At 35.0% G+C, this 26,071-nt stretch overlaps 1 protein-coding gene across 2 annotated transcripts in view; it reads left to right on the forward strand.

Annotated features, from left to right (window-relative positions):
* The window catches only part of LOC131064826 (DNA-directed RNA polymerases II and V subunit 8A), an 81,005-nt gene extending 66,338 nt beyond the window's left edge, over nt 1–14,667 (forward strand). For both annotated transcript variants that reach the window (XM_057999113.1, XM_057999114.1), the window contains exons 6-8: nt 10,194–10,288; nt 13,858–13,968; nt 14,150–14,667. In XM_057999113.1, coding sequence (XP_057855096.1) covers nt 10,194–10,288; nt 13,858–13,968; nt 14,150 — 207 coding nt within the window. In that variant the 3' untranslated portion in view covers nt 14,151–14,667. The remainder of the gene's footprint in view (nt 1–10,193; nt 10,289–13,857; nt 13,969–14,149) is intronic.
* Nucleotides 14,668–26,071: the final 11,404 nt, after the last annotated feature.

Below are 26,071 nucleotides of genomic sequence, written 5' to 3' on the forward strand. Positions count from 1 at the left end.
TGATCTCAATCACCTTTTGATCTCTTCATCAAATCAATTCTTGCTATCCTTTGGGTGGGGTTTTGAATGTGCATTGACAGTCTCACTCAAGAAGGTCGTGGTTTTGAAGGTTCACTGACAGTGGTCGAGGTTTGACCCCTCACCTATAGTTGTCGTGGATCCTAGGGTGCACTGATACTGACTCAAAAGGAGTCAACTTCACTTGTTCCATTAGCTGGCTTTAAGGCATTTCAAGTCTTTGCAAGAAGATTTCACCCATGTCAATCATCCTTATCTCTCAAAACATCAAGCATTTACCACGAGATATTCATCTCGCCAAGTATAAAGACTTCCTCACCTTGATCGGGCCTTGGGTGGATCACAAGAAATGCTCCCTCAAGGTGGTCGGACTTTTGGACACCAACTCGAAGTCAACTAGAGCTGGTTGGGCTTTTTGAAGTTCATTGACAATGGTCGTGGATTTTGCCTCTAAGTGAGAATCCTTCAATGTGGTTGTGATTTTGTCCTTCAAGTGGAAGTGGGCGTGGATTTAGGGGTCCATTGGAAGTTGACTCCAAAGCATCAATGTTACTTGCTCAATGAGCATTTCAAGGCACTTCCACTTGCTCTTAGCTGGTTCTACCAATCTCATACATCATTATCACTCAAAAACCCTTAAAGTATTGACTTCGTCAACATCTAACTCACCAAACATAGGAGCCTTTCTACCTGATCGGGCCTTTTGGGGGGCATTGATAGTGAGTGAAGGCAAGCCGGGGTTTTGAGGGGTCACATGAAGTGACCTCTCTTGTTCAATTTTGTGAGTTGCGGCACTTACCTTGCTCCTTCCAAGGGTCACTCATTATTAACCAAGCCTCTCGATGAACGCCTAAGTCGTTATCTTGATTGGCTTGCATCTAAATCTCAATTCTTGTGACTGACCTCCACGCTTGCACTCATTGTTTCTATCTCTGATGATGATGATCAAATGAAATGATCATCTTATATCGTCCATTGCTAAGGCTTTAAAAGGCTACACTGACTCAACTCCAACCTAAAGAAGGAAATATGACCTGATCACTTCCTGGCATTCTAAGACACTGCACTTCCTCAATCAAAAGGTTTATGGCTAAAGACACTACTAGGCGACTAAGCTAAGACTGCTAAACTAGAAAGTGGAAAAAAGTGGAGGTCCCCATTTGCAATGGGGCGATGTGTGAAAACGTCACAACAGGTAATAAACAGATTTGATGATTTCTTAGGAGAGTGTGTGTTTGTTTGCATACAAACATACATGTATGCATGTATCTATGTATGTGGTGTCTCTTTGTGTGTATAGACACATACATGTTAAGGGTCCCAAGCCAAGCTAAGCCAAGTATTGAGAGAGAGAAGATGGGAAGTCAAGACATTTGACTTTGCTTTCCTTTGCAAATTGAGAATACATACTTGTCCTCTTCATTCTATCAAATAAGTTTCCAAGTTAGAAGAGATGGGTGGATGAGTATTAGAATATTTAATTATATTTTAGTCACCTATATTTAGTTCCTTGTTTAATGGTCATTTAGCTTTTTAGTTAATTAGCTTTTAAGCTTTATTTAGCATTTAGCTTTTTCTTTTTAGTTAATTAGCTTTTAAGCTTAATTTAGCTTTCACGCTTGATTTAGCGTTTAGCTCTTTAATCTTTTACTTCAACGTTATGTTCTAATTATAGAACATCGTCTTGTAACCTCTATATATACGTGTGTATATCTTTCAATGTAATCATTTGATTATTGAATCATTCATTCAATTTATTTTTCATGGTATCAGAGTGGGTCGATGGGATTCTTTAAAGTTTGGCGATTTTTTTAATAAAAAATCATGGCCTTCTTTTTGGAATATTTTCCAGATTTTTTTTAATTGTTTTAAAAAAAAAACGATTTTTTTTTTTTGAAGGCTTTTTTAAGGTTTCGAGGGTTTCTGGTTTGTGGGCGAATTTCTTTGTGCTAGGCAGCAGTTCATGTTTTTTTTAGCGTTCTGGAGATTTTCGGGCCTGCACCCTGGAGTTTTTTTGCAGATTGAAAACTTTCCTAGGGTTTTTGCAATTTTCGATTAGGGTTTTGACCCTTCAGTTCAAGTCGAAATTTTATTTTGCTTGCAGATTCTTGGTGGGTTTTTGGAGACTTCAATTGGGTCGTCGTCAGATTTTTTTGGGTGCATCATTTTCCGTGCCTCGATTTTTGTGCTGTTGGATCTGTATTCTGATTTTAGATTCTTGGTGGGTTTTTCAAGAGCTTTTTTGTGTTGATCTCAGATTTTTCTGTTTGCCTCGTTTCCATGCCTCGAATTTTGTGCCAACGAATTTGCCTTGGAATTTAAAAACAGTCAGCAATTTCTGCTAATTCTGTGGGCGAATTTCTTGGTGGGTTTTTGGAGACCTCAACGGGGTCGTCGCCAGATTTTTCTAGGTGCATTTTCCGTGCCTCAATTTTTGAGCCTTTGGATCTGTATTCTGATTTTAGATTCTTGGTGGGTTTTTCGAGAGCTTTTTTGGGTTGATCTCAGATTTTTCTGGTTGCCTCGTTTTCCATGCCTCGAATTTTGTGCCAGCGAATTTGCCTTGGAATTTAGAAACAGTCAGTGATTTCTGCTAATTCTGTGGGCGCTTTTTATGCTGTACATCCGACCTAGTGTTTGTGCCCTATTTTTTTTTGCGTTTTTTTGGAAAAAAAGTTGTCAATATTTTTCTGTTTTTTTACAAAAAAAAAATCAGAGGTATTTTTCTATTTTCTGCAAGTTATTATTTTTTTCTGATTATTTTCAGGAAAAATTTCAGGTTTTAAGTTTGCAGAAAATTTTAATTTTTGGGTTTCTTCCAAACCTCAAAATTCGCGCTTTGGGATTTGTGCCAGAATTCTTCTTCAGGGTTTTAGATTTTTTGTGCAGCGGCTTTTATTCTGATTTTTGAATCAAATACTTCTGTCTCATGCTTTCACTAGGTTGACCTCGTTCAACCTCCATTTTTGTGATGGCATCGTTGACTAACATCATGTTGGAACACAGTCAAAAGTTCAACAACTGCCACAACACCTGGAAACAGTGCATGTTCACGATATTTGAATATCGTTGCCTTGATCAAATTGATTTAGGCCAGACCTCGTCTTACAAGTCCTAGGGTTTTCACAATTTTTTCTTGAAAAATTGTCTGTCAGTTTTTTAATTTTTTCCACAAAAAATCATGGGAGGGTTTTCACGATTTTTTCCTCAAAAATTGTTAGCAAGGTTTATAATTTTCCCTTAAAAATAATCTCATTTGTAATCCGCGATATTCACGTAAGATTTTAGTTATCTGGGTTTTACCATTTTTTTTCCACAAAAACGATGATTTGTAACCTCAGATTTCTTGGTTTTTCGATTTTCTCCTCAAAATTGTAAATTGTCTTTTCGAGGGTTCCTATTTCAGGGTTTGACGGTTTTTTCCTCAAAATCGTGCTTTGTTGCAGTTAGTTTGGGTCGCACCTGCCAGGGCGAACATCTGCAACCGTGGTGTATATCTTTCAATGTAATCATTTGATTATTGAATCATTCATTCAATTTATTTTTCAATGAGCACCCTTGCCTTGCTCCCTCTTCCTCTATTGAAAGGTGAGGAAAAGTGGGAGGATCAGGGGATAAAATGATTCATGAATGACCTTTCTTGCAACCGAACTATAGTAGGGCTGTTGATTGAGCTAGATTCTTTCCTTAAGTTGGTCAAACTGGCCTCTCCCTTCCCGTTAGTATAGATATATGATCTCCTTGCATGATCTCTCTCTCTTTTGGGTTGAGTGGGGCACTTGACCAGCTAGGGAGCAAGTTGAGGGAAGTCACATTCTCTTGCTTGAGTGGTTTCCTACATGCACACCACAATTTATCGATTGAGAGCATATATATGTATGTATCTATGTTGAATCTTTATCAATTCTTTGGAGTATATCTGTACGATCTATTGGACTGATGACCATTAACTCAAATTTGTAATATCGATTCATTAGCCTAGTTGATCTATCGGACTGATGCCCATTAACTCATCATTAGCCTAGTTGATCTATCGGACTGATGCCCATTAACTCAACTTTGTAATATCGATTCATTAGCTTAGTTGCTTTGATTGCAAACTATTCTCAACATATGAAAAAGCAAATGAAAGTGTTGTGTTGGGATCTTTGTGATCTTATTCTAGTTTGGGCTTGGGTTTGCTGGTTCAGTTTGTGGTTTCGTTGAAAAAAAAATTGGGGCTGGGTTTGTCCATACGAAAACACATAAAAATTACATATTTAAGGCTTTTCTTTAATAAATAATAAATAAATATAGTAAAATAAAAAATATATCTAATGTCTATTTGTATAAATATAAATAAAAATTATATTAATATATTTAATATGATTTGTGTTTATATATAATATAAATATATTACATTTTAATATTAATATAATTATAACATATTAATATTTATAATTGTATTAATATATTTAAAAATTAATTAACATTAAATTTTAATTATTAGTAACCTTAATCAATATTCATAATATTCCTATTCTGATCAAGCTTGACCTAGCTCGTGATCAATATTCATAATATTCCTATTCTGATCAAGCTTGACCTAGCTCGTGATCAATATTCATAATATTCCTATTCTGATCAAGCTTGACCTAGCTCGTGATATTAAAGTTATTAGTGATTATTTGGCATTATTATTAAACTTACTATGGAGCTAAAACAGAATATAAAACTGTTCAATTATTAAATTTGTTCGTGTTGACTTCTCTGGGAAGAAAAAGTGATAACAGATTGAAGCTAGCAGTGCTATGAATGATTAGCAGAAATGAAAGTAACACCAGTGAGAGCTTGATCCAGGTGCTCCTTGTGATGAGCATGATGCAGTTACGAGAAGTGATCACGATTCCGTCTCAGACATTCTAGATGCAGTGCTTGTTTGTAGGGAAATAGTCATTTGCACATGAAGGGCACATGATTTACAAATAAACAAAACAATTAGACATAAAACCCAACATTTGTTTCAACCCAGTTAGTTCAGGCATGGCATGGGAAGGGCACACGATTTGCATTTGTAGGATGTTATTAGTGTTGATACATGATAGCCTCGGTAAGATAAATGATTGAATGAGAGATAAATGAAGTCTCTCATTCAATCATCTATCTCATCGATAGACTATGATAAGACTTCAGTTATCATTCCTTTGTCTGATGATTATTATAATTACTCTTCGATATGTTATGTTCGGGTTTTTTCTTATACCAATAATTATATGCATGATAATTCAAGCTTATTCACTTATATACGATCTTGCTGTGATCGTATTCTTCGATTTATATATGTATAACCTTGCTTATAAATCCCGATTAACATTGGATTCTTAACCAATGCCTAAACTACCGATTAACATCGGTTGTAAATCGTAATGCATAGAATATCGATTGGTATCGGTTTTATTTGTTAATTACACCCACACCAATTGATATCGGTTAAACGCGATTATCGTTTGAAGAGGCGCGGTCAAGTAATATTTTGATCGGTCATGTCTAATAGACATGACCGGTCAAGGTATTGCTTGATCTTCTTGACTGGCATATATATATATCGATCGGTGATTGTGAGAAGAATATCGAAATTCATAAATGCTCTTTCTCCATCTGCAACATACCAGATAATAATCAGATTCATTATATTGAGAAATAACATATACTTGAAAAGAAAAATAACCTTGAATATAACTTGCACCTTGAATTACATTTACAATTAGAATCAGAGATTATAAATTTTTAAACACAATTTGTACAGGGTTTGGAAAGAGTTTTCAATCTTATTGTTGGGTTCGTTACAAGTTTGTTTGGGTTCGTCCAAGATGAACCAACAGTCATCTGTATATGCCATGACATAATCCCCTGGCGCATTGGTCCCAAATTCGAACTGGTTATGAACCAGACTCAGATGTGGGCATGACACGGAGTGAACTTGTAACAAAATTTTTATTCAACAGTACATTTGAATATTAAGTATGAAAAGGCCTCTGAGGTACAATTTCTCAAATTTTCATTCTCATAGATGTTTGTGAAGCAATAAAATTCCTTTCTAGTCATTTTCATCAAACTAAAATTTATGTGATAATCTGACCATTCCAGTGGGTTTAACCCTTGTTTGTTTTTGAGTTCAAGCAATTCTACTTTTGTATCTTTTTGGGATCTGTTAGACTAGTGCTAGTGGCAATAATCTGCAATGTTTTTTGGAGATCACCATGCATTTTCTGTTTGTTTATGGCAATATAAATACTTGAGGTACTTTGCATGTTTTGATTTCCTTCTTGCTTCCATTTCATGTTAACCTAGTCACCCGTCTGGGTTCTAATGTGCTGCATTGTTAGGCAATGCTTCGTGCGTTGGAATCTCTTACACTGTGCAGGCATATAAATCTAGTATCATTTTTATATCTGTAAATATGTGAATATTCAGCAAATTATATAACTTAAACTGAACTAATTTCTGAAACAAAAACCTGTATTAGGAATTTGACCTTATCAAAACACTAAGATTGTAGTTACATTTTTGTAACTGTGTAATAATTACCATCTCCCTAATGTGTTTCCTTAAAACTATTTGAATAAACTCTGTCGTTTGCTGCGATTTTAACTTTTGATTTCCCAGCAATCTAGCTTTGAAATGGAAATTATAGATTTTGGTTTGAGTTGTAAGGAATCTATAGACAGATCTCTCAGTCATGGGTTTTGATGATGTAAAGGAATCCACAGACAGACTCCGTAGTCATGGATTTAATTTTTCTCAATAGAGTTATTTTACTGATTTCTTAGGGCAAAAATTGTTTAAATTTCTGAATGTATGCCAACGTTTCAAATGCTATCGTCTCCATAATGCATTCTCAGGTTTCAATAAAAACTAATGAAACCCCAACTCAGACTTGAGACTTGAACAGAGACTCCAAAGCAATTTTTTTTTTGAGCATGCCAAATTCACCATCCAGTAGCTGCTGCTTTATCACAAACAATCTACCATCTCTTGTGGGTTGAGGATGCAATCATGGAAAAACCAATTTGAGCTTTATTCCTTAAGTCTTAAGCTTTGAACATATTACAGGTCTGAAGAATTTCAATGGCAGCTACAGAATTTACTTTTTTTAACAGCAGCTGTAGTGTTCAAAATTTCTAGTTTTATTTAATAGACAACTATGACTTTGTTGTCGATATTCTGGAGAAATTTGCTTTTACTCTGAACTAGCCCTAAAGCTGTTATTTAAAAAAATTACTGCATGATGTAATAATTTTTAAACATTGGAGTTATTACATATAATTTATATCAAAGATTTAGGTATTAATATTATTATACAATATAGGTTTAGGTATTAGATTAATAAATTTACTTCAGAATCTAATAAAGTATATAGTTGAATACATTGTTAGCTATGGTTAGCCTTTGTGGATTGAGAAATGCTCACATAGTGATAACCGAAGTGTCCGACCAAAAATATTAGTTATTAACTTATTCCTTGTATAATATAGTGCAGGTTTTGTGAAAAAGGTAATCTACAAAGTTATATTATGTTAGGTTTCACGTTATAAAAAAATTTCCAAAATTTTACTCTAATCACAAATCTCTGGCCTTTTTTTTCCACTGTTTTTATCAAATTTTATCCTCACCAAACATGACTATGAAGTATGATTTCAAATTTTGTAATTCATAGTGAATAACAACAGAGCCTGTAATTGGTAATTGGGACTGTTTGTACTTGTTGTATTCAGTCCACATACAGGCCCATATAGCAGGTTTGATGATCTCTTCCATATCATTGGCTTTGGAGTTTAGAAGAGTATGGAGTCACTTGGGACCTCCCAAGATAACTGCATCTGCTCTGCACAATCTAGTTCATAATTACAAGGTTTTAAAAATTGGACTTGTTTGGGAGGTCAAAAAAATTGAGAAAAATGGAACTTCAAAAAATTGGTAAAATTTCTTTAGCAATTGAAAAATCCAGACAGAATTGAACAAATCTCACTGGTCTAAAAAAATCAGGGTCAAACTGGATCTGGACATTATACTTCTAAAAGTGATACTTCTAAAGACACTCCAAGCCGACTCACTTATGCACCCTTTGTTAGGATAACTGGTGGACAACTGAGAGGGGGGGATGAATCAGTTGTAAACAGATTATATTAATCAAACCACTTTATAACCTTTAACCGGAGCACACAAACATTGAATACCGGAATAGCAGAAACAAATACCGGTAAGCAATAAAACTTAATAATGAAACAGAGAATTAACACAATGCAACCATACCACATAACACCATGATTTGTACATGATTTGTACATGTAAAACCTGGTAAAGGGAAAAACCACGGTGGGAAGCCTACCCACAGTCAGATGATACTCCTGCAGAAAGTATGTGATACAATAAGGGGGTCTGCACATGCATGAAGGCACACTGCCTAGAGCATACTACTCATTACAAAGGAGTCTCATTGACTATAGAGACGTTATAACCACCTCAAGATAATTATACAACAATCCAAAAGAATGAACTGCCAGATATAGCATCTACCATGCCTGATTACAGTTTCGGTTAAGCTCAATACTGGAGGCCTTTGACCTCTTACATAAACCCAATTCAATCACCTATGATCGACCAGATCTCCTTCGCATATGATATTTCATTCCACGACCACGAACATATATTTCATTCCTATACCCATGATCTACAATGAGATCTTACATCAATTTATACAAACCCTAAGGCCTAAACCAATTAGGTCGGCCACCTAAAAGATATTACAATAAGATCATTACATACATCCATATTACAATGATATGCCATGTCGGCTTAAGATCAAAACAACATTAACCAATCCATAAAACATCCCGGTAACGTGTAGAGAACACGTTAACATGATACCGGTCCATAAAACCTAGATAGGCACCGCACCTAATCTGGGTCCACCACGCCAAAGTGATGTCTTCAATCAGTCGAGGCACGATCAAGGATCACCTTCTGCATCCTGAATTCCATCTAGAAGCCGCACCAACACCACTTGCATTCTGTCAAAGATTCTCAGTAAAAACTTTGCAGGGAAAACCTTAAACCCTTACCGGTAACAATAGTTCTTCTACCGCTAACCAAAACTTGTCCGCCGGTAACCAACCATAACAGCTAGTGTTGACATCAATGACAAAACATCAATGCAACACAATCAATTCCTCCATATTACCAACACCCTCTAGGTGGTTTGTAGCATGGGCCATATACTTTTGCAATTATTATTTTTCTTTAAAAGTTTATTGAGTTAGCTTGGTAAGCTTAAACTTTTATTTCTGTATTAAAATTTATTACTATTTGCGTCTTATGTAAGGTCGAGGCACGATCAAGGATCACCTTCTGGATCCTGAATTCCATCTAGAAGCCGCACCAACACCACTTGCATTCTGTCAAAGATTCTCAGTAAAAGCTTTGCCGGTAAAACCTTAAACCCTTACCGGTAACACTAGTTCTTCTACTGCTAACCAAAACCTGTCTGCCGGTAACCAACCATAACAGCTAGTGTTGACATCAATGACAAAACATCAATGCAACACAATCAATTCCTCCATATTACCAACACCCTCTAGGTGGTTTGTAGCATGGGCCATATACTTTTGCAATCATTATTTTTCTTTAAAAAGTTTATTGAGTTAGCTTGGTAAGCTTAAACTTTTATTTCTGTATTAAAATTTATTACTATTTGTGTCTTATGTAAGGAAGTGTTTCTGGGTATCACCTTACCATGTCTACTTCTATCTTCATTGGTACGCTTACTGACCTAGAGGCTGTCTTTGGTAAGCCATGAATATTGATATAATTTCTTTATTTCTATAGGTTAAGCTGACTTGGAAAACTTTAAATCTCTTCCTATATTTGCAATTGGGTTAGTCTAGGATAAAGTAATAAATTATTTTTAATGGCCTTTGGAACCTACAAAACAAAAACCTCATATTCAATGCTCAAGTGTCTATTTGAGAATCATTTTTTGGGCCATTGCTCCGTTTGATGTTGCATATGCCATAGGTGCTGATTCAGAACTCCAAAAAATTTGCCAACAATTGTGTGGAATGGAAATTAGAAAATGAATTAGATGGACAAGTTTTTCGATGGTGGTTTAACAGTGCAATACGTTTTTTATTTTGCAGGGTGGGCGAAAATCACTAGCTGACAAATATGAATATGTCATGTATGGAAAACTCTACAAGATCTCCGAGGAGGGTTCTGGAGCCAACGTCAAAGTGTATGCCCATGATCTAGCTAGCATCTTTACAGCATTATTACTATTTGAATTACTTTTAGCTGCAAGCATTGCTAATTTTGGGAAGTGAGCCAATGCTCAAGTCAATGAATTATAACATGTCAATGTACTTATTTCTGAAGGAATGAGATTGTTTAAACTTTAGCCAACCGCACAGCCCTCCATATCATTTTTGCTTTCAAGATTCCATATAGTGTCAATTATTTAATATAGATCAGTGCTTCAATTATACTTATTCATTTTGGCTTCATGTTGGTGTTCTTGGGAAGATAATCTGCAAGTAAATGATTTATAACAAATGATTTTATGTATGTATATATACCAAAGGGATAGGAATCATTCATCTGCCCCCTCCATGCAGTTTGTTGCTTACAAGCTTGCATGTGATATTAATTTTTTGACATGCGTTAATGCTTCTTTGAGGCCCAAATTTCCCTACTGTTAGCACACCTATTTAGATACAATAACTACAGTACCATGTTTCTATATGATGCATGTATCTATATTATAGTGTTAGTCCAGAGGGGTTTGCATTTTGTGCTGTTTAATCAGATGGTGTACACCGAGTCAGGGTGTTTGTTTTCTTATTCTTTTCAGTTCTCAATGTCATGCATCTCATGTCAAACAGAAAAAAAAATTTAAATGGAAAAGATTCTGGTTGTCTGGGGTTGCCACAAAATTGCCAGAAGAGTTGGTATCTGCTTTAGCTCCGGCTTGCAAAGAATTCTCTTATAATATTTTTAAAAAGAATTTATTCTATACATAATACAAGCTGCTAAACTTGATTGAATGACACAAAAGTCATCCAACTGAAAGAGTAGAGGGCTCTCCTTGAAAGTAAAGTTTACATGTATCTTTCTACCTACGTTATCTGAGGATGCGTCCCTGGGCCTAAATCCCCCGTTCTGAGTACGTTTTGGGGACACCGGGACGGCCAGGGGACATCCCTCTTGTGTACCCAAAAATTGCAATTCCTAGGAAACGTTCCAAAATTTTGGGAATGAGAGCGATTCTCAGAGGGGACGTCCCCCTGTCCCCAGGACGGTTGAGGATGCCTGTGACGCCCCCTAAACATCTCGGGGATGGCCATCCCCTTTTTCGCAACACATTTAAAAATAAAAAAAGACTCAAATGCTTTAAAAAAAACATTTTTTATTTCTTTCTGTGGGCCTCTGCATCTCAGCAATAGTGCATAAGTGTTTGATAAATTTCATGCACATTTAACAACATATGTCAGGTCTAACTACAACAAGAATTCTGGAAAACACTGGAGATATGTGCTGCAACAGATCTGGGCAGTAAGCACAACTCAATTTCACAACACCTGGAACTTGGTAATGTATATGAAAGCAATTATAGGTTTGCAACATTGGACTTTTCACTGATATGAGCTGTAAACCTAAGTTACCGAATCGTGGGAAAATAATTACCGAATCGTGGGAAAATAAGGCCGATTCCCAGTATGAAACGTTTTGGAATCAGAGGCCGCTTGGAATCGGCAGGAAAACAGCCAGGGTTCGTTCATTCAGTTTTGCCCACTTCACGACCTCTGGAAACTCTAAACAGAAAATTTTTTACTCGCAAAAATAATAAATGCGTTTCCCAAACTCCACTCTGAGGGCATGACGGCAATTTCCATATGCTGGCTTAGCTCAACGCCTGCAGATAGCTGTGTCCAAACTATATACTCTGCCCGAACTATAATGTTTTATACAATTATAGTTTGCTGGAACGATAATGTTGCAGACGAACACTTTGACCACGATGGAATCCATGGATGCTGTCGCGAACCTTCACAGTTAATAATGAAATATATAAAATAGATTTTTAGCAAGTATTATACATTATATTAATAAATTGTCCGGTAAACTATATATTAATTAGTAGTTATATAATAAGATTACAAATTTAAAATAATATAAATTTATTAGATATATATTTAATATTTAATTTATAATTAATATATTTAATTATTTATAATGAAATATATAAAATAGTTTATTTTAAAATTATTATACCTTATGTTAATATATTGTTTGCAAAACTATATCTTAATAGTTATATAATAAAATTATAAGTTTAACATAATATAAAATTTATAATGTATATTTTATTATTAATATATAATTATTAATTAATATATGTAATTTTTAATATAAATATATTTTTAATTTATAATTAATATATTTAAATTTTAATATAAGTTTTGATGAATTTAATGTTTTTTAACTGACGTACCCAATTGTACCCAGCCCCCTCAAAAAATTTGCTGTACCGGCATACCATACCCATGTACCTGATTCCGATAAGGTAACTTAGCTGTAAACATGTTTGAATCATTGCCAAAAGCACTTAGAAATAATGAACAGCAGCCTGTTAATAAATTTCACACACTTAGAACTTGGTAGTGTGTGAAAAAGTGGTTGCAGGTCTGCAATACAATATTGGAGTTTTCACTGATATGGAGGCTAAACAGGTCTGAATCATAGCCAAAAGCACTCAGAAATATGAACAATAGCTTGGTAATCAATTTCACAAATACCCAGAACCTGGAAGTACATAAAGAAGCAGTTTTAGTTCATAATAGTAATAGAATACTATCAAAATATACTCCAACCAAAAAGAAACAATGAACTACTTGCAAACAAATACTGGAATGATCAATGTGAACTCTGGAAGCCACTGTGCAAAGCTCAAACTTAATTACAGGTTTGATGTTTGCAGTTCAAAACAGCTACAAAATTCATCAAACACCTTCCCAAAACATCAAAGAACACCTCCCAACGTTATCCAGCAGCAACATACACCACCACCACCACTAAACAGCAACAAAGGGGCCAAGAAATGCAGGGAATCATACCAGATCTGCAAGAGGTACAACTTGTACTGGGCCATACATTTCAGGCTGGAAACCACGCATACTCCTTCCAACTCACATGCTTGGGCTGGAAATGAACATCAGTGGGAATGGCTAGTGTAGATTAATCAATACCATCAACATTGGTGGTCAAACAATGGCATCAATTGAACACAAATGTTATATGTTAAGGTCTAATAATTATATAATGTATATATGCATGCTTTATCCATATTTTCATATGAATATAATGTATATATGCATGTTTTATCCATGATTTCATATGAATATTTAAAACTTCCTATATATTTTAATTTTCCCTATATTTTATATAGCCGTCCCCTTTGCTGTCCCCTAGCCATCCCAGAAACGGGTCTCTCCATCCCCTGCTGTCCCTGTCCCGAAAACTCGGGGCAATGTAGCTTTCTACAGAAACAAGACTCGTTTAGGTCTTACAGTTTCTCAAATATCTGTTCAACAATTTGTTCTCTAGTAAAGCGCTCTTTAGAGGGGCTACACTGAGCAGTCCATATTGTGCTCAAGTTCAATTGTAAAAAGCTGCATTGCTAGAAATAATGCATCATGGTTTCCATCTTCTGGCTGCTTTTTGTACTATTTTGTTGAATTTTTCTACTTGGTCAATTTGGCTTCAATTATTTGGTTGCATATGCATTGTTCTTATTTTTATTTTCAGGGAGATCTATGCGTCATATGGAGGTCTTCTGATGCTGTTGAAGGGCGATCCTTCAAATGCTACCAAGTTTGAGCTGGACCAAAGATTGTTTCTTTTGATGAGGAAGGTTTGGTGAGTACATTGACCATATTTCATGGGTAGAATATTGTTTGCGTGCAGATGGTTTTCTCCTCTAAACTTGTAAGGCATTTTTCAGTCACAAGTGCATTTGTGTATCTAGATTCTAAATTGATTATCACAGTTGAAATGCTTCTCTTTTTTATGATCTGAATATGTGCATTATTTCTTGCAGACATGATGGACAACTATTGAAGTACAGCTTTTTGATAGACACAGGAAATGTTTATATACATAGATCAAAAGGAATCCATGAAGGTGAATCATGTGGCGAACATATGTAATGGTATCTGACTTTGTGTGGATGTTTGTTTGTGTCCAGGAGAAACTACAAATCCTCCCTTTTTTAATTTGTGTTCCAGGCTGGTATTAGAATGTTTAAAATTAACATGTAGTCTTTTTTTTCACATGCAACTGGTTACGATATGCTGCAATTTGAGTTTCTACTTCTAAGAGTTGGACACAAGCCTGTGTACATATGGACAATTAGAAATACTTATGCACAGGAGCACTTTTTATCTATAGAAAGTTTCATTAGTCAATTTAATCAACTAAGAGATGCAACAAACAGGGACTAATCAGAGAGCCCAACTGCATATATTTATATATGCAGAATTAAGGAGATATTTGTTCAAACTATTTTAATTTTGATTCAATGCGTGAAGAATTTGGTCTAAAATCTACTTAAAACAATCAGAGCTTCAATCTTAATGCTAGATGAAAGGGTAAAACTTCGTTTGAATTCTTCCTACCATGTGGTCACTAAGGAAATCAATCATATCTTACTCCTCTTATTAACTGCCCAGAGAAAGTGATCTCATCTTTAAAAAACTGCTCCACACAATGCTAAAAGTTTTCCTTGTTAATTTAAAAAAACAAACAAAAAAAACTACCCATGTGATATAGAGCATATAAAACCTAAACCCTAAACATTTTAACCTAATATATATCCATGTGATACAGAGCATTTCCATGTTATTCATCATTTTCATATTGAAGTAGGTGTGTTAGTGAATCCAAATATTTTAACCAATTACTTGAACAAAAGCTTCATGGACTTCAAGGAAATCTCTTCCAAATGTTAATTTGCTTGACAAAAACCTAATATGCCCTTTGTAGACGTATAAAAATGACCATATTCCTAAATAAATATTTTATGTTCATTTCTTTATTTAATTAAATCCATTTTAATTAAATTACCCGTGTTCCTCTATTTAATTAAGTAAATTATTTAATTAAATTCACTATACCCATTTAATGAATAAATCATTTTATTCAATTAAATCCCTTTTATCCATTTTAAATTAAATTCAAATTTAATTAAATAGTTATCCTAAATTGAATAAATTTAATTTATTTAATTTCTCCAAATTACAACCAAATTGAATTAAATTAACTTTATTTTAATTAAATCCTATTATCCCTCCATCCACTTGCAAAATCTTACATTTCTCACTTGTTTTCTAAACCCCTTCCTAATTTCTTCTAAACCCTTCTAATCACCTTTTAAATTAATTTAACCCATCTTCTAAACTTTTTCACACCCCTAAACAAAAGGAAGTCACTTCTCAAACCCTTAAAGTTTTTAATAAACATTAAAGGCTTCAATCACTTAATTTTCCAAAGTCTCCCAAACCATTAATGGTTAATTCAACTCTCTTACATGGTTAGAGATTTTTTGCCTAATTTAACTTTCATCCAACCCAAGGGTCTGATCAAGCCTTTAATGCTTTGACCATGTTTATCTCTTAATCATTTGCACAAGAGTTTATCTTTGGATTAACTCTTAATCCAATGGGCAAGCCTAACTTAAGTTTAACCCTTACCTCTAGATAACCACAAGGTCTTCTCAGGTATTTAATGCTTCCAACCCTTTCTCTGAACCCAACCCTATGTTGACATTTGTCACCATTTCATTGGTGCAAATTGCAAACAAGGATTTCCAACTTTCAAACTCAACCTTTGATCAACCTTTTCAATCTTGACCATCCATTGCTTTGTTTTTGCTATAAATAGAGCTCTCATTTTTTCATTTTTTAGTGATCATCCAAATTTGTAGTATCATACTTATGCTCAAATACATTCAAACTTTCATATACCATTTATGCTCATCATTTTAGCCTCTCTTTAAAATAGAAATTAATCTAATATGCATTTTAGAGTATTTCTATTATCATTAGCTTAAATCATTAACTAATATAGTATGCTAGGATAGTTTGTTTACTAACCTTGTCATCTTATAGTTAGTTTATTGTATTTATAGCATCATGCATAGCCTAGGATGCATCTCATTTTAAAATCAACAAAAAACATCCCTTGTTCTTGCATTTGCCATCCCTAAACTATTTTGTTCAGTGATTTGAGAGCAAAAACATTGGTTTGAGGGACCGTGTAAGATAGAGAACCATTGGACCATCCTTGGGAAGTTGAGCCATACTTCATGACTCCATAGCTTGCATCAAGAAGTTCTGTGAGTGTGTGAGCAAGGTTCCATAGAGCTCAATTTTTCACATATTGAGTTCTATCGACCTGCTTTTCCTGCATACACCTTTTATTATTTTTTAATTTTCGTGAATTATTTTATCCTTTCGAGTTGATCCACGAGTTCATTAATATGAGGAATTAGATACCCATTCTTGAAAGCGATCTTCTTTAGGGAATGATAGTTAGAGCCAAGATGTTCTTTCTTTCTTTGTAGCTATTAGATATTTTTACGAAGTGAGGCAATTTGAAAAATTTAGCATTTTAAGACCATCTCTTGAATTTCATCTAGTTTCATCATTCTTCAAGATCAATTTCGCATATGGTGATCCATGTGGTAGTGGTGGTAATATGAAATTGGATTGGTCAAGTTAGTCATAGAGGCTAGTTAATTCACTTATGTTCTTAGTGAGGCTAATCCTTATAGAAAGCATCACTAAAACTGATTCTTTCAAGAGAATGAAACATAAATTAAGTTCTAGAAGATGATAAAAAAACACAGGAAGAAATAAATGAATGACTTGGGCACAATGGAGTTTTACTTGACAAAGGGAAATATCTAGGTTTGATAGGTTTGACTATGATCAAACACATCTAACTAGTTAGAAATGCCCTTGTTAGAAGCTAGACAAGTAGAGTAGGTAGGTTTGACCATTGTAAAAAAGATCATAAACTCGAAAAAAACTAGGTTTGTAGGATTTGAGAGTTTTAAAGCAAGTCTTAAGAGACTCCTTTTGCTTTCTATAATATTTGAATTTCCTTATTCAAGTGAGTTGCAACTCATTTATTATAAAACCCCTAAGAGAGTATTGATTGATTTTTAGTGTTTAAAAAAGACATAGTTGGTAGCCTATACTTAGAGATTTTGGTATAAAACCCCTAAGAGAGTATTGATTGATTTTTAGTGTTTAAAAAAGACATAGTTGGTAGCCTATACTTCGAGATTTTGGTATAGGTATAAGAAGTATGTTAGAGAATTAGAGAGTTGTATGGTTTGCGGCTTGAAATAATGTGGAATTGAGATCTCGTAAATTAATGCAACCTAAGGATCCCAATGGTTCATTCTAACATTAGAAAATGAATATGCCTAGCTATAGTCTTGAAAGGAGAGTAAGAACTTGGGTTTTATCCCTTTGTTGCAAAAGAATTTAGATTTGAGAAGTGTGTATGTGATCCAAGTTAATTATAGGAAAATGAGCATGATTTCAACAATGAACTACATATTACAAAAATAAAGATAAACACAAGAAGTCGGATCTGGATAGAGACACAAAAATGAACTTGGATCTGCAAATTGGAGCAGAAAGTGACGAACACGAGTGCTGGGTGCTCTAGTTTTAAGGTGTCAAAAAATGATAGAGGCTAGTGATATCGTTTGAATTATTTTGCTTGTTCAAAGTTTGTTGCAACCTGTAATAGTTTTCTTAGCCTCTTGTACCACTTTTATTGTTAGATTTGCACCCCCACATAGAAAATGGGGAATAAGGGTTGTGTTGTATAGGGTACAATCTAAGTCAAACCCTATGTTGGTGTTCTCGCCTCCACAACAACTATGATGATAAAAAAGAGTGTGTATCCTTAGCAGGATAAAGGTTAAACAATAATGAAAATGTTGAAATGACAAATGTTACCTCAAGTATGAAACCCTTGGCATGAAGTATCACACAAGGCTTGATATGAAGTCATACAACATGTTAGTGCATGGAAAAACACAATATAATTGATCATGATTTCTAGAATGAGATTGTATGCTTGAATGCTTTGCTCTTTGAATGCAAAATTGTAACTAATTTGCTTGGACATGCTTGATTAAACTTTCTTGAAAGTGTATGCAAAGGGGTTGTATTTGTATGCAACTTATACCTTTCCTAATTCAATTTTTGGGGAAGGTTAATAACAGAGGTTAATTTCCGACTATTTACAAAGTTGACTTCCATTCTTCAAAATTTGAGCTCTAATTGCTTGGATAGGGGTTCCAACACCTTAGTATTGACAAATTGAGCCATGAAAAAGGTCAATGCACCAAGTTTATGAAAATGGTCTCGAAATTGAGCACAAATAGGCATAAATTAGGCACATCCACCAAAGCGTGTCTAAACTAAGTGTTAAATTGTGAAGGTATACACTTTACAACACTACATTTAGCTCCCACTTTAGTGGGAGTATGAACTTACACTCACTCTCAATAAAGTATAAAGAAGTCAAATATTCTTTCAACAAAACATTGAAGAGATAGGACAACTCCAAGCTTGGCAAGGTAGTAGTACCCAGGACTTAGGATCTTGTCAATCTACCATATGAAGATAAAAGGCAAGTAAAAAGTGAGCAATATGATCGACATTGGTAATACACATGGAACATACAAAACACAAAGTATGGCATCTAGGACTAGATCCACAAATTCTCACTAGGAGCCATATCCAAAAGAAGGCATGACATCTAGGACTAGTTAGATCCTCAAATACTTACTAGGAGTCATATTACAACACTCAAAGCATGGCCTCTAAGAATAGTAAGATACTTAGACACTTATTAGGAGCCATGTCCACAAGGAGTCACAAGGCTAGCAACAAGTTATGTTATGCTAGGTGGCTCATGAATAAGGCAAGGCCTCATCAACTAGCAAGTTGGGTTATGCTAGGTGAGCTTCACGCTAACAAATATTACAAGGCCAAGTAAAAATCTTTGTTTGTCGGATAATCTTGGTAGAATGTTGCAAAAGGGTGTTGCAATAGCACAAACAAGTTCATGGTGTGTGGTCAAAGTGTACAACTAATCTTGTACAACTAATCTTGTGGTGTGTGCACAAAGTGAAACACACAAATGAATGTATGACTCCACCTTAAAAAAATGTGTTCGCCGTTTGGGAGAAATTACCTTTAAGGTAGTATACACTCAAAGACAAGCACATCACAACAACAAAATACCCCCAATATAGGCGAATCAAGGCAATGTCACATATAGCATGCAAGAGTACACAATGGTGTTAAGCACACAAATATACTGAGAGGGGGGTGAATTCGTATATGCCAATATTGAAACTATTTCAATATTAATCATAAGTAATAACTTCCTCAATCATCACAAAAACTAATAGAAAGAGATAAACACACAACAACATAAAAGAAAACTAGATTTACGTGGAAAACCAAAGGGAAAAACCATGGTGAGAATAACTGCTTGGATCTATTGCCCAAATCTAGCCTCACAAAAGTATTAAATAACTTACAATATTCAGTAGGCACTAACCTTAGGAATTTCACCCTTAGATGGAGACTGCAATCTCCAAATACTTTTGCAAATACCAACCTATAGGAGACACCAATCCCCTAATCCAAGATTTGAGGATTAACTCAAAATATGAGACACCAATCTCAAATAAATCAAGATATGTTATGTCGACCTTCAAGGCTAAACCCTCAACATCTCCCTGATCTGATAATCTTCAGAGCGCTCTTACAATGTGCATGCGATATTCAATTGAGTTAACACATTTAACCTAAATTGAGTAGACAATTTGTACTACTTTTGCCAGTTATCAATTCTACTCATACACCACACAACCTACACAATTGGAATGAATTAGATAAAAAATATTTATGCATTCAAATAATAATTGCCACCTTATGTCAGCTTAGATCATATTTAATACTATCTACAAGTCAACCACAATCAAGTTCCTCAATCAAATGTGTTGTTGGCTCATTAGGAGTGGGAACAAGCTATGCATTACCAAACATACACTCTACTAGCCCTAATGAACATCCACACACTTCATCCAACTAGTGAACATTGCAATACATTTGGTGCATTCATCTGAAACATCATAGTTGACTATTTTTGGTGTGATTTATGTCTCATGTAATCACACTTAACTGTTAAACAAAATACAAAAAGAAGAGTACAAAGCTGAAGAAGAGCTCCCCAAATCCAAAAGCAAAACAATAACCAAAAGCTCTAGCCTCCACAACAACCAATCAAAATATTCGATTCTATAATATATTTTACCAATCCCACCATATAATATAATTTTATCTCCCTTTTCAAACTCAACCAATAAAAAAAGAGGGTAGGTAAGATAAATATAAATCATGCTTTTACAATTGGGTGGGAATGTTTTATTATTTTATTATAAAGTGAATTTATACAACCCATTTAATATAAAAGTCAAACTAATAAATAAAACATGAGCCACAATTAAATAAATCAAATGAGATATTAAATTAAATAAACCAAAGGCTCATAAATGAAAAAAAGAACCAAATAAACATTAAATACCAAATAAATATTAAACCATAGGCGATTAAATAAATAAATAATTAAATACCAATAAAAAGGTCAAATCACAAATAAATATAAAGCCACAACATAAGTGTTCAACCCAACAATAAGAATAATAACTCTAGTTGAAGCCTCAACCCGAAGTTTGGATATTCATTTGATAAAGTCACTATTTTCATAGCTAGTGTTCATTTGATTGTCAATTCAGGGACGTAATACTTGAAATGGGTCTGCACTATATATGCACTAAGTTCCTGCAATAGCTATTCCGCATTACTGCAACAACTAACATTATACGGAAAAGGTAAACAAGAATGGAAACTATGAAAAGGCTATAAGAAGACTTTTGCCTAAACTTATAAAAGCAATACTGGATAAATTCAATGTTGATAAACAAAAGTTACTCTGTTCTGGCTTGGCTGCAGGAACAATCAGTGGATCTGTTTCCAGTGGCTGCGAGAACAGTCAACACAAGAACTTCTACTGCAGCTAAGGAAAGAAAACTAATTTTAACGAATGCACAGGAACACTCACCAAGTGGGCCCCCTTGGATGAGTGATACCAGGCTTCCCAGAAAACAACTCTTAAAAGTTCAGAATAACATAATTTTATTCATCGTTCTAGAAAGTCATTACATGATTCAATATGAAAATAAACTAAAAAATACTTATGAAAATCCTCTGCTCAATTCTTTTCTCTTTTCTGTCTAACCAACCCTGAGAAGAAGAAGAGCTTCTTATTAAAAATAAATCATCTACAATAGACAACACAAATCACGTCGAGAAGAAGAGGTGGATGATTTTGTTAATGCATGGTAGCTTATGCGAGATAAGATCTTCCTAACCTTCCTTGTTCTGTTATTTATCTACATGCTTCATGTCTGATTTATATTGCATATGATTATCAAATTGTACAAACATTGCTTATCATTATGCTATCGGGCTAACAACCCGATAGCATATTAATGTCAATTGTTAATTGGCATTAATATGCTATCGGGGTATTAACCCGATAGTATATTAAATGCTATAAGTTATCGGGTTAAATTCGCCGATACATACTTGCTATCGGGTGCATAAACATTGGCGCCGATTCACATCTGTTATTGGGCTTAATTATATCGGGCATATTTGTTATCGGGTTTAATGAATACACCGTTTCATTTGGCATTAACATTGGTTAACAAATGCACCGGTTGGATTATATACATCGTGCACTTTGAATCATCGGTGTTTATATGAACCGATTCATTAAATTGATCAGTCATTATATTATGATATTACAATATGCTATCGGGGGTTTTTGAACCGATAATCAGCATTGTGTAAATGGTATAATTGTAAAGGCACCGATCAATGGGTGCATTGATCGGTCATGCCTAAAAGGCATTACCGGTCAATACACCAATTGACCGGTTGCCTAAATGATATATATGCCAATTGAATTCATTTGGAGAAGATATAGAAAATATTAAATGATCTCTCTCCTTCAAACCTGCAGATAAAAATCAGAATTATTAGACATTGACATAATTCCTCATATCCATATATAGCATTCATAGTTCATAACTTGTTCTTTAATTAAAATTGAAATAACTTTACAGATTTAACCGATAAAAGAGATGACTGGAGTTATGCTGTAGGAGACGTGGATCTAAACTGAACCACCGTTGTAGCATACTGTGGCGATATTTACAACTTCAATGTCCACTTAAGTTAGACATTGGTAGTATCACTTGATTGCTCCACTTATGCTGTCCCTTACGCTTGCTCAACTCTTCTATGGTTTGATCTTCAGTTATCACTTACGTATCCTTCCCTTCAACAGGCACGATAGGAGAATATCCACCACAACATCATTTATTACCTGCACTACAAAAGAAATAACATACATACACATTTTACTTAATCAACACATCTATTAATTTCACACATGATGCTGCCCTAAATAATCCACATGGCAATAGAAATAAATCACATGGCTGCAAGAATAAATGGCATGGTTGCAGGAATAGACTCACAAAGATAAAACATGATTTAATAAGTTTAGGCTTAACATATGGAATACATATAGTCAACTTCCAATACATCACTACTACTATGCAAACCAAAAGATAACAAAAACTAAAGAGTTCTGGAGATAAAAATATGACAAAGTCTCAACTCATCATGCCCCCCAACTTTAAGAGCTCGCTGATCCTACAACAAAAGGAAATTTTTTGACTCTTGCACTAACTCTCAGATCACTAATGGTTCCTTGACTTGTTCCTCCTGAAGCTAAATTCCAGTAGAATCCTTTCATTTTTTCCAACCTGGACCATTTGGCTGATTCTTCTGTAACTGCATTATAAGGCTGATCCATAGGCTGACATCCCAATAGTGGCCAGATAAGAATAGGAGGCTAAAAGATCAGTGGTAGCTAGTTGTTGGTCTTCTCTCTGCCTAGTTGTATATATTTGGGGGCTCTCTGCATAGCTGCATGAAAATTTTGTAGTGAATAAGGTTCTCCTTGCTTCAATTTATCTGGTAAGTTATTCCAGCGTTGAGTTAACCCATCTATTGGAGCTGCACTGTCAGTCTGAACTAAATGCTCATATGCCTGGTATATCTCCTCTCATTGGAAGCACTAGTTTCCTAACATCATCTCTTACCAGTAATTTTTGCCATTCATAATAAAGAACCCTTGGTTTTTTTTGCTTCCTTCCTCAATGGCAATGGACAGTCAAACTCTAAATCTTTATATGCCTTGACTTGTGCCCCTTGCTGATCTCATTTTGGATCCAAGACATTAAATCTTTGATATGGATATCACCAATATATAGCAAAAGATTCCACACACTATTTGAGGGTACATCATAGTTATATAGATAAAATTCACATAACAAATTCTTCACAGCTGCTGGAGAAGTCTGGTAAGCATAATAAAATTCTTCAGGTGTTTCTAAAGAGGGGTTAAGGTCCCTAACAATGCGGTTCAATTTGAAATTTAAATACCTCTCATTCAAATGCACAACATAAACCCTTGGAGGTGCCCTACATTGCATCAATTCAGGGACCATACTAGCAATTGTTTCAACCTTAGCCTCTAATTCTTCAATTCTGTTATCCCTCTTTTCAATTTTTTTTTGCTATTTATCAATAATCCCTTGCAATCTAGCCCTCTCTATTTCCCATTGTCTATAAAATGTTAAAGCAATAGATAAACTACTTAGGGATGAAGGATGCCTAATAGGTGTTACCTTCGGCCGTGAGATCTCTTCAATAATTTCGTCAATCTGTGTTGACATCTCTCCAACATTTTCCTCAAACTGCTATGATGTCTCCAACATTTTCCTCAAACTGTTGTGAAGTGTCTCCAACAGTCTCTTCAAACTGCTCTGGAATCTCTCCAACAATCTCTTCAAGCTGCTGTGAAATATCTTCAACAGTTTCTTTAAGATGCTGTGGAATTTCTTCAATAACCTCCTCAAGTTGTTGTGGAATTTATTCAATAACCTCCTCAAGTTGCCGTGCCACAAAAACAAGATTTGAAAGTCTATCTTCATCTTCTATCTGGATTTCAACATCCACAAGGCTTCCTTCTTCTTGTATTTCAATATCTGCAGGGCTTCCTTCTTCTTATGTTTCCACTGCAATAACCTCTGCCGGATCACCTGCTGGATGAGCTTTATGTGTCCTACTCCGTGTTCTTCTCACAAACTTTTGGAGTGGCCGCAGGAATGGTTTTAGTTGCTGTAGGAGTTTTTTTTTTTGTCCTACGTCTCTTGGCTGCAAGAGAAATTTGAGTTGCATGCGGATGGGCCATAGGTTCCTTCCCTTTTCTCTTAGCAATTGGTGACTCTCTTTGAAGAGAAGTGGAGGGTTTCTCCACAATTGCTTCACCCATCTCTTCTTCCACAATAACTACAACTCCTTCGGCAACGAGCAAATCATCCTCTGCAACAACTACGGGAGAAGAGGGTTCTGCCATATTTTCTTCTTCAATTGGTGGATCCTCTGCAACAGGAGCATCTTCAACAGGAGCATCCTCATGCCTAAACTGCAATATATCCTCAAATACCCCCCATTCCATCTGTGAAACGTCTCTAAGAGAACATTCTAGAAGCAATTTCACCAAACCATGATGGCTGACAGAATGATTTCCATTCTTCCGCGTTTCTCTAGCACTTGTAGAAATGAGGTGGTATAGAAAATTAGGGACATTCACCCTCCGACCATGCTGTAAATGACTAAGTAATTTAAAATGTGGTGAATGTAGATTTGAATATCTCCCTTCACAAGTAATGTATTTCATGACATACAAAGCTACTTGAGGTCACTCTGCTGGTAGGGAAACTCTTTTAGTTCCTTGCTTGTCTACCGTTAAAGGTCCATCTGTAGGAATTGTAAATTCTGCCCTAGCACTTCTTGCATCTTTTGATTTTGGAAACAATTCTCCTTCCTGCGGCAAGCTTGCTACTTCAGCTATTCGCTGCTCTGTAGCAATAACCCTTAAACCTTTAACCGTAGCTTCTCCTTCGTTAAAGGAATGCATAAACTCTGTAGCTATTTCTTCATTAAAGTCTCTGATTTTCAAAAAGTAATCAATCCAGCCATGGTGTCTAAAATAATGCTCACAAAGAGCATCCTGCAACAACACTTGATGGACTGTTGGCTCATGGCGGATTGGATCACCACCCATTTCTTACTCTGTTAATATAAAACACTCTGCAGCTGAGAAACAGAGGAACACAATATTCGACAGACTTGCTAAATTGAAATTTCCATACATATCTCAATTTCGGCGACAAAATTTATTATTTCCTTGCGTGCAATAATAACTTGTTAAAACAATGATGGCAATCAATCCATTCTAAGTACCGAAAAGGACAAATAATCACTAACTTTGGAAACCGAACCATAAAGCACCCCCCAACTTAACTTAGCATGTGTCCACACAAGCTGACGAGATTTCGGGGAGTGAATGTAGATTTAGAAAGACTTAATCATAATGAAATAATAAATGCGTAATTAAAATAAAACACAATATGTACATACATGCAATCGTACGAAATTGATGGCGAAATGAAGTGAAATGACAGATAAGAAAGTGGGATGGAATGACGTGGATGAAATTTTATTTATGGAGAAGAATATTCCCATAAGATATGGAAATATTTATTGTGAAATGATTCGAGAAGAATTATGAAGCGGCAAGCATGTTCACTGCAGTGGCTGCAGGAACGTTACCTTTATTACTTTGCTCAATTGCAGCAGGAAGCTTATCAGTTGTTGTAGGAACCTTGTCTATTGCTGCAGGAACTTGTGTTTAATTGTTTTGGCCAAATTGCTACAGG

Source organism: Cryptomeria japonica, chromosome 10, assembly GCF_030272615.1.
Source record: "Cryptomeria japonica chromosome 10, Sugi_1.0, whole genome shotgun sequence".
In the NCBI taxonomy this organism is placed as follows: Eukaryota; Viridiplantae; Streptophyta; class Pinopsida; order Cupressales; family Cupressaceae; genus Cryptomeria; species Cryptomeria japonica.